This window comes from Capsella rubella, unplaced genomic scaffold (assembly GCF_000375325.1).
Source record: "Capsella rubella cultivar Monte Gargano unplaced genomic scaffold, Caprub1_0 scaffold_1, whole genome shotgun sequence".
Classification (NCBI taxonomy): Eukaryota; Viridiplantae; Streptophyta; class Magnoliopsida; order Brassicales; family Brassicaceae; genus Capsella; species Capsella rubella.
The window spans coordinates 4,044,890-4,057,709 of NW_006238923.1; the positions used below are offsets into that span (position 1 = coordinate 4,044,890).

The 12,820-nt window shown below is 37.9% G+C and overlaps 3 protein-coding genes across 4 annotated transcripts; all 3 read left to right on the forward strand.

Annotated features, from left to right (window-relative positions):
• Window positions 1-1,143: 1,143 nt before the first annotated feature.
• LOC17897461 (pentatricopeptide repeat-containing protein At1g11710, mitochondrial) lies at window positions 1,144-3,881 on the forward strand. Its single transcript, XM_006306406.2, has one exon. It carries the CDS (start codon window positions 1,329-1,331, stop codon window positions 3,297-3,299), a length of 1,971 nt encoding a protein of 656 aa, XP_006306468.1. The 5' UTR covers window positions 1,144-1,328; the 3' UTR covers window positions 3,300-3,881.
• A 101-nt stretch (window positions 3,882-3,982) lies between these two features.
• LOC17897765 (starch synthase 3, chloroplastic/amyloplastic) lies at window positions 3,983-9,576 on the forward strand. The gene is made up of 16 exons (XM_006304411.2): window positions 3,983-4,240; window positions 4,872-4,935; window positions 5,032-6,162; window positions 6,281-6,495; window positions 6,623-6,896; window positions 6,980-7,155; window positions 7,235-7,342; window positions 7,430-7,539; window positions 7,641-7,746; window positions 7,853-8,023; window positions 8,113-8,241; window positions 8,327-8,509; window positions 8,592-8,723; window positions 8,817-8,928; window positions 9,028-9,151; window positions 9,229-9,576. Exons 1-16 carry the CDS (start codon window positions 4,124-4,126, stop codon window positions 9,356-9,358), a joined length of 3,282 nt encoding a protein of 1,093 aa, XP_006304473.1. The 5' UTR covers window positions 3,983-4,123; the 3' UTR covers window positions 9,359-9,576.
• Window positions 9,577-9,792: 216 nt separating this feature from the next.
• LOC17896686 (probable beta-1,3-galactosyltransferase 1) lies at window positions 9,793-12,805 on the forward strand. Of its 2 annotated transcripts, XM_006304999.2 has the most exons (11): window positions 9,793-10,095; window positions 10,598-10,679; window positions 10,759-10,787; window positions 10,875-11,068; window positions 11,154-11,217; window positions 11,310-11,382; window positions 11,466-11,586; window positions 11,674-11,761; window positions 11,872-11,997; window positions 12,089-12,201; window positions 12,287-12,805. In XM_006304999.2, exons 1-11 carry the CDS (start codon window positions 9,980-9,982, stop codon window positions 12,433-12,435), a joined length of 1,155 nt encoding a protein of 384 aa, XP_006305061.1. In that variant the 5' UTR covers window positions 9,793-9,979; the 3' UTR covers window positions 12,436-12,805. The 2 variants fall into 2 exon arrangements, with proteins under 2 accessions (XP_006305061.1, XP_023645799.1); XM_023790031.1 differs by lacking the exon at window positions 9,793-10,095 and having other exon boundaries at window positions 10,592-10,679; window positions 10,904-11,068.
• The last annotated feature ends 15 nt before the right edge of the window (window positions 12,806-12,820 follow it).

Below are 12,820 nucleotides of genomic sequence, written 5' to 3' on the forward strand. Positions count from 1 at the left end.
GATCTTATCAGTTCAAGCCAATTCATCAGCTAGAAGTCTTATATGGTCTGCTTCGGGGTTGAATATATAGTTTTACATTGGCCAAATTAATGAGCGGTAAGAACAAATAACATGCATATATAAATAAGTATAAAAAATTCACGATCAAACAATAAGAATATATAACGCGATTATGATATATGGTTTGATCAAATTAACAATCGCAACTACATCATATTCTTATGTGTATGTATGTGTATACACTAAATAGAGAGAGAGAGAGAGATATTATATATATATATGGTCATGAGGTTATGGAGAGGGGTAGTGTATGGTAGGGGTCAAAAGAAAGTGACACGAGTTAGAGAGTGTTTTGTGTTAAAGCACAAGAGAGGTAAGTTTGTCAAAAATGTGTTTGATCACTTTGTGAGTTTATGCCTTTGCCTTTTTCAAGAAAGGACCTTTGAAAGTGAATAACGATCGACAAGTCTCCTAATAATATATCATCATGGCCTAATTCATTCATTATTTTGTGGGCTCAACCATATACATCTCTTTCCACTCTTATCTCAAACTCTCTCTTCCACCATTCACCTCTCTCTCTCTCTCTCAATTATTTGATTCTTTTCATTTGATTCCTAGCATTTATACATACCAATCCAAAACCATAATTGTTTGATATAGAAAAAACAATAAGAATGCTCTAAATTTATATATTTGCTCGCCAAAATTACATATATTGTAAAATTGTCTTCTTATGCAATAAAAGGACAAAATAAAGCATGCAAGTCTAAGTTCCCAAGTTTGTGGTTGTTCAATATGGGTACGTGATGAGAGACTATATTACATTAAATACATATTTGATGATTAAAGTATGCCTTAATCTAAAACTCTCAATACTAAACGTAATCGCTCGTGAGTAGTCGTGACGATGAATGAATTGAAAGATACCAATTGCTTTAGTGGCCTTGTAATGGAGGCCCAAATCGGAACTTAGACCCAACTTCATAATCATAGGCTCATTGCGTATTCCTTCTTTTAATGAACCACCAAACCATTTCGGTTACCCCTAAACCGTTAATCTGGTTTAAGTATTTTTAACTCATATGTCTTTTGTTTGTACCGTTTCTTGTAAAGTACTCACCTTCCTCTCTGCAACTAAAAGCTTACGCAGCCGCCGTTTCCGTCGCCGGAGTAACTCATCGCGGGGTTTTGAAGCGACCAGTATCGGAAGATCATGCCTTATAATTCTACGTTTAAAGACCTCTGCCTAGATTTAGGGCTTTTTCTGATAATAGGGTTTAGAGTGATTATCGTAATCTGATACTTTTTTGTTCTTCTGGTAACGTATGTTAGCTCAAGTTTTCTCCAGAAGAACGAGCTTCCTTGTACGTTGCTTCCACGTTGCTAAAAATTTCTCGAATCCTGAGCCTGAAGACATTCTCTTTAGTGCTCTCTGTTTGAATTTGAGACAGAGAAGATGGAACACTCTTCATCAATTCTCATCAAGTCTCACAAATCCGTTGATAAGTCGAGTTCTTCGCGAGTTTCGAAGCTCACCGAAGCTAGCTCTAGAGTTTTACAACTGGGTTAATAATGATACTGTGGCTAAGTCTGAGAATCGGTTCGAAGCTTCTTGTGTGATGGTTCATTTACTGGTGGAATCCAGAAGATTTGATGATGCTTTATCGATAATGGTGAATTTGATGTCTGTGGAAGGTGAAAAGTTGAGTCCTTTACATGTTTTGTCGGGTTTGATTCGAAGTTACCAAGCCTGTGGTTCGAGTGTTGATGTGTTTGATTCATTGGTTAGAGCTTGTACACAGAATGTTGATGCTGAAGGAGCTTATGAAGTGATTGAGCATACGAGAGCAGAGGGTTTTTGGGTTTCTGTTCATGCGTTGAATAATTTTATGGGTTGTTTATTGAATTGGAATGAGATTGATTGGTTTTGGAAGGTTTACAAGGAAATGGATTCGTTGGGGTATGTTGAGAATGTCAATACCTTTAATCTGGTCATTTATTCGTTTTGTAAAGAGAATAAGTTGCTTGAAGCGTTATCAGTGTTTTACCGGATGCTGAAGTGTGGGGTTTGGCCTAATGTTGTTAGCTTTAATATGATGATTGATGGAGCTTGTAAGGCGGGCAATATGGGATTCGCTTTGCAGCTCTTAGGGAAGATGGGAGTGATGTCTGGAAACTTTGTTTCGCCTAATGCTGTGACATATAATTCGCTTATCAACGGGTTTTGCAAGGCGGGGAGATTGGATTTGGCGGAAAGAATCCGCGGTGACATGGTTAATTCAGGTGTTGGCTGCAATGAAAGAACGTATGGAGCATTGGTGGATGCGTATGGTAGAGCTGGAAGTTCAGATGAAGCTTTAAGGTTGTGTGATGAGATGACAAGTAAAGGACTTGTGGCGAATACCGTTATCTGTAACTCTATTGTTTATTGGCTGTTTATGGAAGGTGACACTGAAGGAGCAATGATGGTGTTGCGTGATATGATCTGTAAAAAAATGCAAATGGACTCATTTACTCATGCCATTGTTGTGAGAGGTTTATGCAAAAACGGATATGTAGTGGAAGCTGTTGAGTTTCAGAGACAGATTTCAGAGAAGAAACTTGTGGAAGATGTAGTTTGCCACAATACGCTTATGCACCATTTCCTTAAGGATAAAAAGCTGGCTTGTGCTGATCAGATTCTGGGAAATATGTTGGTTCGTGGTATGAGTCTTGATGCGATTTCGTTTGGTACTTTGATTGATGGTTACCTAAAGGAAGGAAAGTTGGAAAGAGCTATGGATATTTATGATGGTATGGTCAAAATGAAGAAAACGCCGAATCTAGTGATTTACAATTCAATTGTTAATGGATTAAGCAAAAGAGGATTGGCAGGTGCAGCTGAAGCGGTTGTGAACTCTATGGAAAGAAAAGACGCTGTAACTTACAACACGCTGTTGGACGAGTCTCTCAAAACTGGGAATGTCGAAGAAGCTGACAGTATCATATCTAAAATGCAGACACAGGATGGTGAGATATTGGTCAGTAGGGTGACTTACAACATCTTGATCAATCACTTATGCAAGTTTGGTTGTTACGAGAAAGCGAAAGAGGTCTTGAAGATTATGGTTCAAAGAGGTGTTGTTCCGGATCCCATAACATATGCAACTTTGGTTACATCGTTTAGTAAGGATCGTGGTCAAGACGAAGTCGTTGAGCTTCATGATTACTTGATTCTTCAAGGAGTTACACCTCATGAACATATATACCGATCTATAGTTCGTCCACTTCTTAATGGAGAAAATGCAAGGCCTTAGCCGAAGCCAATGAAAGCTTCTGTGGGATATCAGAGGCCGAGAAACAATACTAATTCAGTCAGAGGGTTCTCTTGTAAAGGCTGCTGTGGATTGTACCAGCAGATTCGTATCATCTTCGTACACGTGGACCCTTGGAGGATTCTCTTAAATCAACGGTCAGTGTTGGAAGTAGGATCGAGCCTAGTCCTGACGTGGACATGTAAATAGGGGGACTGTCTGACACGTGGCGGTTAGCACCGGCCAAACGATTTCGTTGTCACGAGCTAGAAAGAAAGAAGAAGACATTTACGTTACTAAAACCACGTGATTGCTTATGAATTAACCGTCCAGATTATGCGATGTTGCTAAGGCACCGTAAGGAATATAACCTGAGAAGCAGACGAATATATATCCCCATGAACGATACAAGTTAAAAATGAATGGCTGCGTGTGAGACTGCGATTTGTATGAAATCTTCTGTTGTAATTTGCTACATGTCAACTTGTCAAGTTGTCAACACATCAGAGCACCCTTTTAATTTCATTAATAAATCATGTTATTATTGATATAATAATGTTAATCAACGCATGGATTTTCATCTCACTATATTAATTTACAGAATATTTAAATTAAGAATAAAATAATGAAGGAGATCAGTTTCAGACTTCAGTGATTGAGAAGTGTGGTGTGGTGAGGCAGTGGGAGTGGGGGGCTGCTTCAACAACAAACATTCTCTTTCTCTCTTTCTCTCTTTCTCTAGTCTAAGCAAGCATATACACCTGAAGTACACGACCACTTTCTTTAGTCTATTTCTCTCTGGCTCTCTATATTCTTCTACGGCAGCTATGGAAGTGTGTTGGCAGATTCAGAGACCGGCTAGGCTCGGAAAGGTTTTGCAGGAAAAGGGTCGGCTCAAGATCAGTACTTGTTCTATTGGGTTTCTTCCTCGCTCCATTTCTAGTGTAAATTTCTTTGCTTTTTCTTTCAATCTTCTTCCCGACTCCATCTTTTTTCGTTCATATGTTTTGTGTATCACTTTGGATTCTACTTTTTCGGGAATTGGAGTGCACACTGTTCTCTACTTTATTTTTTCTCCGTAAGATCGTCTTTTAGAATAGGATATCCTTAATTGAATCAATGTACTACTTTTTTATAGCGGATTCAACACTGGTAGGGTCTCTGGATTGGGATTCTCATGTTAGAACCTCGTTTCGAATTGGTGTGTTGTAGGACCTGAGCTAATTTTTTCAGTAATTTCCAATTTCTTCTGACACCATCATCAGCTCATTGAGAGCCTTAACGTTTAAAACCAAGTTCAGGGGAGAAAGACAAGATTTTGGGGACTATGAGTTTTATGTTAAGAGTCCGACCTTAAGATTCACGGTTTAGGGAAATGCAAATGTCTCATTTCTTTTTTCTTTTTCTTTTATATTGGCTTTGACTTTAATATATAGCTTGTTTGTTTACCTCTGGTGTGATTAATACATGTATTCTTGCTTGGTTGTGGAATTCTTTTGTGGCTTAGAGCTTGTGAGTAGGTGATTGAGCAGTTGTCTAATCAATTTCTAACCATGGACGTGTTTGATTTTGCAGCTTGCTTCATTGGAAAGTCAATACAATTCAAATGGGTTTCTGCATCAGATCACGGCAAGTGCAGGTTAAGAATCAAGAAATCGGTTCACAGGGTTTATAACTTTTCATTGTGATTACTGATTCAATCCTTTTGATGCATTTCTTGTTTTCTTAAACCAAGATTTTTCAAGGAAGAAGCAAGGCAGAATGGCTGCTTCAGGACCAAAAAGCTCAGGTCCCAGGGGTTTTGGGCGGCGAACAACAGTAGGAAGTGCTCAGAAAAGAACTCAGAAGAAAAATGGTGAAAAAGATAGTAATGCCACTTCCACAGTAACAAATGAGGTTTCAGGGGTTAGTAAGCTGCCTGAAACTAAAGCAGATGTACAGAAACAAGGCTCTGTTGTTTTTGGTGAGAGGAATGTGTCAGATAGCTCGGATGCTAAAGATGGAAGTGACCGTTTGGATAAGAAAACAACCGAGGATGATGATTTGTTAAAACAAAAGTTGAAAATTGAAAGAGAGAATCTTCGTAGGAAGGAAATAGAAGCGCTTGCAAAGGAAAACTTGGCGAGGGGTAATAGGATGTTTGTGTATCCTGTGATTGTGAAACCTGATGAAGACATAGAAGTGTTTCTCAACAGGAATCTATCGACTCTGAAGAACGAACCCGATGTTTTGATCATGGGGGCGTTCAACAGTTGGAAATGGAAGTCTTTTACGAGGAGATTGGAAAAGACATGGATTCTTGGAGATTGGTGGTCATGTCTCCTTCATATCCCCAAAGAAGCGTACAAAATAGATTTTGTGTTTTTCAATGGTCAAAGTGTATATGACAACAATGACTCAAAAGATTTCTGTGTAGAGATAAAAGGTGGGATGGATAAAGTGGACTTTGAGAATTTTCTTTTGGAAGAGAAATTGCGAGAGCAAGAGAAGTTAGCCAAGGAAGAAGCCGAAAGGGAAAAGCAAAAAGAAGAGAAGAGAAGAATTGAAGCTCGAAAGGCTGCAATTGAAGCTGATAGAGCACAAGCAAAGGTGGAGACTCAGAAAAGACGTGAGCTGCTTCAACCGGCTATTAAGAAAGCTGTAGTCTCGGCTGAGAATGTTTGGTACATTGAGCCAAGTAATTTCAAGGCTGAAGATAACGTAAAATTATATTACAATAAAAGCTCAGGTCCTCTGGCTAATTCCAAGGAACTCTGGGTACATGGAGGGTTTAATAATTGGGTTGATGGATTATCTATTGTTGAAAAGCTTGTGGATGCAGAGTTAAAGGCTGATCCAAAGAGGGGAGATTGGTGGTTCGCTGAAGGTATGTATGTGAAGCCTTCATATCATGTTGTAACAAACTTGCATTTTAATATGTTTTTGTTGTCATATATCTTCTTGCTGCCATTTGATTTATTGATATTTTTCATTTCAATATGCAGTTGTAGTGCCCGGTGGTGCTCTAGTGATTGACTGGGTCTTTGCTGATGGACCCCCTAAAGAAGCGTTTCTGTATGACAATAATAGTCACCAAGATTTTCATGCACTTGTTCCTCAAAGAATTCCTGAAGAGATTTACTGGTTAGAGGAAGAAAGTTTGATGTTTAGGAAACTTCAGGAGGAAAGGCAGTTAAAAGAGGAAGCTATGCGTGAGAAGGTCAGTGATCAGTACATTTAAAAGAAAGAACAGCTTATCCTTTTTACGATATTATTGGCACTTTTCTCAAGTCTTCTTGACTACGTTGGATAATATTTCTTCATCCTCCTTTTGTTTTCATTGGCAGATGGAAAAGACAGCTCGCTTGAAAGCCGAAACAAAGGAAAGAACACTTAAAAAGTTTCTACTATCCCAGAAAGACGTGGTTTATACTGAGCCTCTAGAGATTCAAGCGGGAAACGCTGTGACTGTTTTCTACAATCCTTCATACACGGTTTTGAACGGAAAGCCTGAAATTTGGTTTAGAGGCTCTTTTAATCGTTGGACTCATCGCTTGGGTCCTTTGCCACCTCAGAAAATGGAAGCAGCAGATGATGAAAGCTCACATGTGAAGACTACGGGTATAATTACAGTTTTAACAGGTTTCCATTGTAGATACTTTTACATAATATGTGACTATTTTTTCTCTTCTTTTTTTTTCCAGCTAAGGTGCCATTGGATGCTTACATGATGGACTTTGTGTTCTCTGAGAAAGAGGATGGCGGAATATTTGATAACAAAAATGGTCTGGATTACCATTTACCAGTCATGGGAGGCATATCAAAGGAACCACCATTGCACATTGTTCATATTGCTGTTGAAATGGCACCCATTGCAAAGGTAACCGTAAGATGTAGGATTTATAGCCTTTAAAAGGATTGAATGTGTATTTAGGTTTATGTGTATTTAATTCCTGCAGGTTGGAGGCCTAGGTGATGTTGTCACTAGTTTATCTCGCGCTGTTCAAGAATTAAACCATAATGTGGATATCATTTTTCCAAAGTATGATTGCTTAAAGCACAACTTTGTAAGATCCATGTCTTCTCATATTCGCTGCTTTTACTTCCTCTTTTTTTGCTGCATCGCTCTTCGTCCTGAAATTTTGTGAAAGTAGGTGAAGGACTTGCAATTCAACAGAAGTTATCACTGGGGAGGAACCGAAATAAAAGTTTGGCATGGAAAAGTAGAAGGCCTTTCGGTTTACTTTTTAGACCCACAAAATGGGTTAGCCTTATGCATATTTCTGTTTAAGCTATTTTCACATTTCATTCATTATCTCTTGAGGGCATGAAGAAGTTGTTGTCGTTGTTGTTTGACTATTGCAGATTGTTTCAGCGAGGGTGTGTTTACGGTTGTAAAGATGATGCAGAAAGATTTGGTTTCTTTTGTCACGCAGCTCTTGAATTTCTTCTCCAAGGAGGTTTTCATCCAGTAAGTCTACACGTCCTCTTTTACAGTTATGGAAAATTCTCAATAGAAATCCTTACTACTTTGTTCTAACTAGCGGCTCTAACCCGTGGTCTCACCATCTACACAGGACATTCTTCACTGCCATGACTGGTCCAGTGCTCCTGTTTCATGGTTATTCAAGGATCATTACACGCATTACGGTTTAATTAAAACCCGTGTTGTCTTCACAATTCATAATTTGGAATTTGGAGCAAATGCCATTGGTAAAGCAATGACATCCGCAGACAAAGCTACAACGGTAAATCCTGAAAGCATTCTCCCTTTGTGCTTTTTCTCTGAAGAAGCTGACAACAAGCATGACTAGGTCTACTCTTAACATTATATTAGGTTTCACCAACGTATGCCAAGGAAGTTGCTGGAAACTCTGTAATCTCTCCACATTTATACAAGTTTCACGGAATAATAAACGGGATCGACCCAGAAATATGGGATCCATACAATGATAGCTTCCTTCCTGTAAGCTTCATTGCATCTTCGCCTTTCCCGCCTTTAAATTTCATGTTATATCTTGTGATGTTTGAACACTTTGTGTGTTTCTTAGGTACCTTATACTTCAGAGAATGTAGTAGAAGGCAAAAAAGCAGCCAAGGAAGAATTGCAAAACAGGCTTGGACTAAAGAATGCCGATCTTCCGGTAGTAGGAATTATTACACGCTTAACTCACCAGAAAGGAATACATTTGATCAAGCACGCTATTTGGCGTACCTTGGAACGGAATGGACAGGTCCCTTTCTAGCCTTCTTTGACCTTTAGAAATTCTTGGCACGAACTCTTTTCGAAATTCTTACCAGTTTTCTTGAAAGCAGGTTGTGTTGTTAGGTTCAGCTCCAGATCCTCGGATCCAAAATGATTTCGTAAATTTGGCAAACCAATTGCATTCTTCTCATGGTGACCGGGCTAGGCTTGTTCTCACCTATGATGAGCCTCTTTCCCATTTGGTAGAATAAAATAACAAACCTTAAATCCTTTTTTCGTTCCTTAATTTGCTCTCAGCATTGGTCTAATTTTTAATGTTGTGTTTTACTCTCCAGATTTATGCCGGGGCTGACTTTATTCTTGTACCGTCGATATTTGAGCCGTGTGGCCTGACACAGCTCATAGCTATGAGATACGGTGCTGTTCCTGTCGTTAGAAAAACTGGAGGTAGTGGTTTCTGGCTGTGACTGGATATCTTAAAGCTTTACCTGTTTCTCTAACGACAAAGTTGACTATATAGTATATGGTTTATCTTTGTCCCGATAGGACTTTTCGACACAGTTTTTGATGTCGACCACGATAAAGAAAGGGCACAAGCTCAAGTTCTAGAACCTAATGGCTTCAGCTTTGACGGGGCTGATGCTCCTGGTGTTGATTATGCTCTTAATAGGTAACCAATCAAAATCTAAACTAACTCTCTCTATAATTCTTTACAGATTGACCATTATAAATCAATTGGTTTCACAGGGCGATATCGGCATGGTACGATGGTAGAGAGTGGTTCAACTCGCTGTGCAAGACAGTGATGGAACAAGACTGGTCATGGAACCGTCCTGCACTTGAGTATCTTGAGCTCTATCACTCCGCACGTAAGTGAGACCAAAAAACAAAAGTAAATTTTATGATCAAATTCTCTTTGTATGTACAGAAAGTTAGCTTATGAGACACCTATTACCGAGTTTGATCCTTTCTTTTTTTACATTCCCAATGTCATTTAAAGAATAAAATAAGGTTTAGGTGTCTATGGATTCTTGCATCCTGCTTTGTAATTCCGAATAAGTGAAAGTTTATACACACTGACTATATTTCTCATAATTCCAAACCCGACCCGGTTCAAACTGCAATGCAACCCGGTACTTGATCTGCAGCTGCGGTTATCATTACATTAGTAGCAAAAAAAATTCATCAGTTTTGGTATTTTAATAACTGCAAAATCTATAATCAGAAACGTCATTATTGTATATTCCGAAACGTTACTCTTTTCTTAAGTTATAAAATAAAGTGAAACAATTGGGTGATGAGTTTGTTCTCTTTCTTCATGCGGAGAGAGAAGTGAGTGAGTGAGAGCGAGAGAGTGCATAAAAGAACTGTAAATAGACCCACCAAAGAAAAACAAAAAAGGTTGATTCTTTTGACTCCAAATTAAACAAATTCTTTGATTTTGCATTGACCATTTCTTGCTTTTCTCGGATTTGAATCCGCAAGAAGCCAAATCCTAATGTCTTTCAAGAACAGAGGAGATTACTATTTTATTCCAAGAAATGTCATTTCTAGAAACTCTGTATTTTTCCTGTGCCTCGCAAGTTTCTGCCTTGGAATGTTCTTCACTAACAGGTAAATCTATTACAAAAACCCCATTTTGTTTATGTGTAAAGTTTGGGTATCTCACACTGTTCATGTCTGATTCTAGCTTTCCTCTTCTTCTTCTTCTTCTTCTTCTTCTTCTTCTTCTTCTTGATTTTTAACCTCTTGGGTGTTTTACAATGTGTTGTTACTAATTTCATCTTCTTGGGACTAAAATCTACCTTGTGTTTCTCAAAATTTAAGTAGATTTAGTAAGCTTAGAGTTTTGTCGGTGAAGACATGCTTTTTAATCTTAGAGTTTTGTCGGTCTATTGGTATCCCTTGTAGCTTTTGTGAAGCTTTAAGAAAGACAATACAAATAAACTATATCTTATATTGATTTGATCAAATGGTAGCATGTTGTAACTGTATCTCTTTGTTACAAAACTATGTGACCTGATCTGCATTTTGGTTTGGTTTTGTGCTTGTTTTGATCTTTGTGGAGTTAAATATTTGTGTTTGAATTATGTTAATGATCATATCATTATATCAGGTTGTGGAATGTATCTGGAGCTAGAGGCGTATCAAGACTCTCCAAACTAAGCTTAAGTTCCAGTGATTGCGATAAAAAGAATGTAAGATTTCTGCGGTTTTGCATCACTAATTCACCTGGAAAATTGAATGGTACATGGTTTGATCTGGTGTTCTTGACAGGTTTTGGACTACAGTAACAAAACTATCGGGTAAAACCATTTAAACAACTGTTATAGTATATGATGTTTAGATTAGTAATGATGATGTTATCTACTTATATAGCTAAAAATATTCAGGATCTTAGATAAATCCATTTCAAATTTAGAGATGAAATTAGTAGCTGCTAGAGCAGAACGCGAGACATTGTCAGGGAAACTAAATGTTTCCAGTGAAGCCAAGAAAAGAAAGTACTTCATGGTTATCGGTATTAACACGGCCTTTAGTAGTCGTAAGAGACGTGACTCGATCCGGTCAACATGGATGCCACAAGGTAAGGCTGTTTCAGGTTTCTTGATTTCTCTAGTGTAAATTAACCAGAAATTGTAACTTGTTCTGGTTTTTAAACAATCATTCAGGAGAGAAGCTTAAGAAACTTGAAGATGAGAAAGGCATCATTGTTCGCTTTGTTATAGGACACAGGTACAATAAAGAAGTCATGTTCTGTAGTGAAAAGCTAAGCCTTTACACCAATACTTCACATTTTTATGTTCTTGGAAATTTTCTTATTGCAGTGTGTTGTCTCGCGGAATTCTTGATAAAGCTATTGAAGCAGAAGAGAAAATACATGGAGATTTCTTGAGACTGGTATAACTCTACGATGATAACAAACTTTTGTGTGTTTGGTATCTTCTTGCTACTTTTATTAAAATCTTTAGATAACAAAACAGGAACATATTGAGGGTTACATGGAGTTATCAGCCAAGACAAAGACGTTTTTCGCTACCGCTGTTTCCTTGTGGGACTCAGAATTCTACATCAAAGTTGATGATGACGTTCATGTGAATCTTGGTAAAGAAATAAAGAGAAAAGGTTTCATTTTCATCTTATATGTTATTCATCCATTATGTTGTGATGCCTTGATCTGTTTTCTTGCAGCCACTCTCAAGACGACTTTATCCACACACAGAAACAAGCCTCGGGTTTACGTTGGTTGCATGAAGTCTGGTCCCGTCCTAGCCAGAAAGTAAGTAAAAATAAACTACCTACCTTCTAAGGTAAGCATTTTTAGGTACTTAAACAGCGTAAAAGCAGAGACCTTTCCGGACATTTAATATATTTCTGACTACAAAACAGGAGTGTAAAGTACCATGAACCAGAGTATTGGAAGTTTGGAGAGGTCGGGAACAAGTACTTCCGCCATGCCACGGGACAGTTTTACGCTATATCTAAAGATCTAGCTACTTACATATTAATAAACCAGTAAGTTTGTTTTCCTAACATGGTTTAATGCAAACCAAAAAGCTCGTGTAAAAAAACCCTTCAATGATCTCATTTATATGGTTGGAATAAGGGATATACTGCATAAGTATGCGAATGAGGATGTTTCGTTGGGATCATGGTTCATCGGACTGAATGTAGAACATGTTGATGAGAAAAAACTCTGTTGCAGTACTTCTACTCATGGTAAAACGTTTAACAATCCTGGTTTGGTTTGGTTTAGTCCATTTATGTTAGTGCTTTTACTATAAGTTGATTTGAAAATGCGCAGATTGTGAACTAAAAGCAGTGATGGGAAATGTTTGTGCTGCGTCGTTCGACTGGAAATGCAGCGGGATCTGTCGGTCGGCTGAGAGGATGGCCGATGTTCACGAACGTTGTGGGGAACCTCAAAATGAGTTGTGGACGTTAACTTCCTGAGAAATCAAAATATACGATACTTCTTACTTATTATATAATGGGTAACTTGCTAATATTATTAGTTGGAAAAAGGAAAAGAGAGCGAAAAGAATTCAAAACATTTTTTGTTTTTTTTTGGGTGGAGTGGGGTTTAGAGTTAGTAGGGTTTTGGTGAGAAAAATAAATAAATGTGATGAGGTTTACAAAAAAATAAAAAAAAAAATAAATAAATAAATGTGATGCAAGAAAAAAAAAAAAAAAAGAGTTAGTGAAGTAGTTTTAAATGAGAGACAAAGAAATAATGTTTTGGTCACATTTGGTTTGTCCTATGAGAGACAGAGAGTCCTTATTGTTGTGCTTTTCTATTAATTTCCACATGTCCTTTTTTTTATTTTGCATCCTCTCA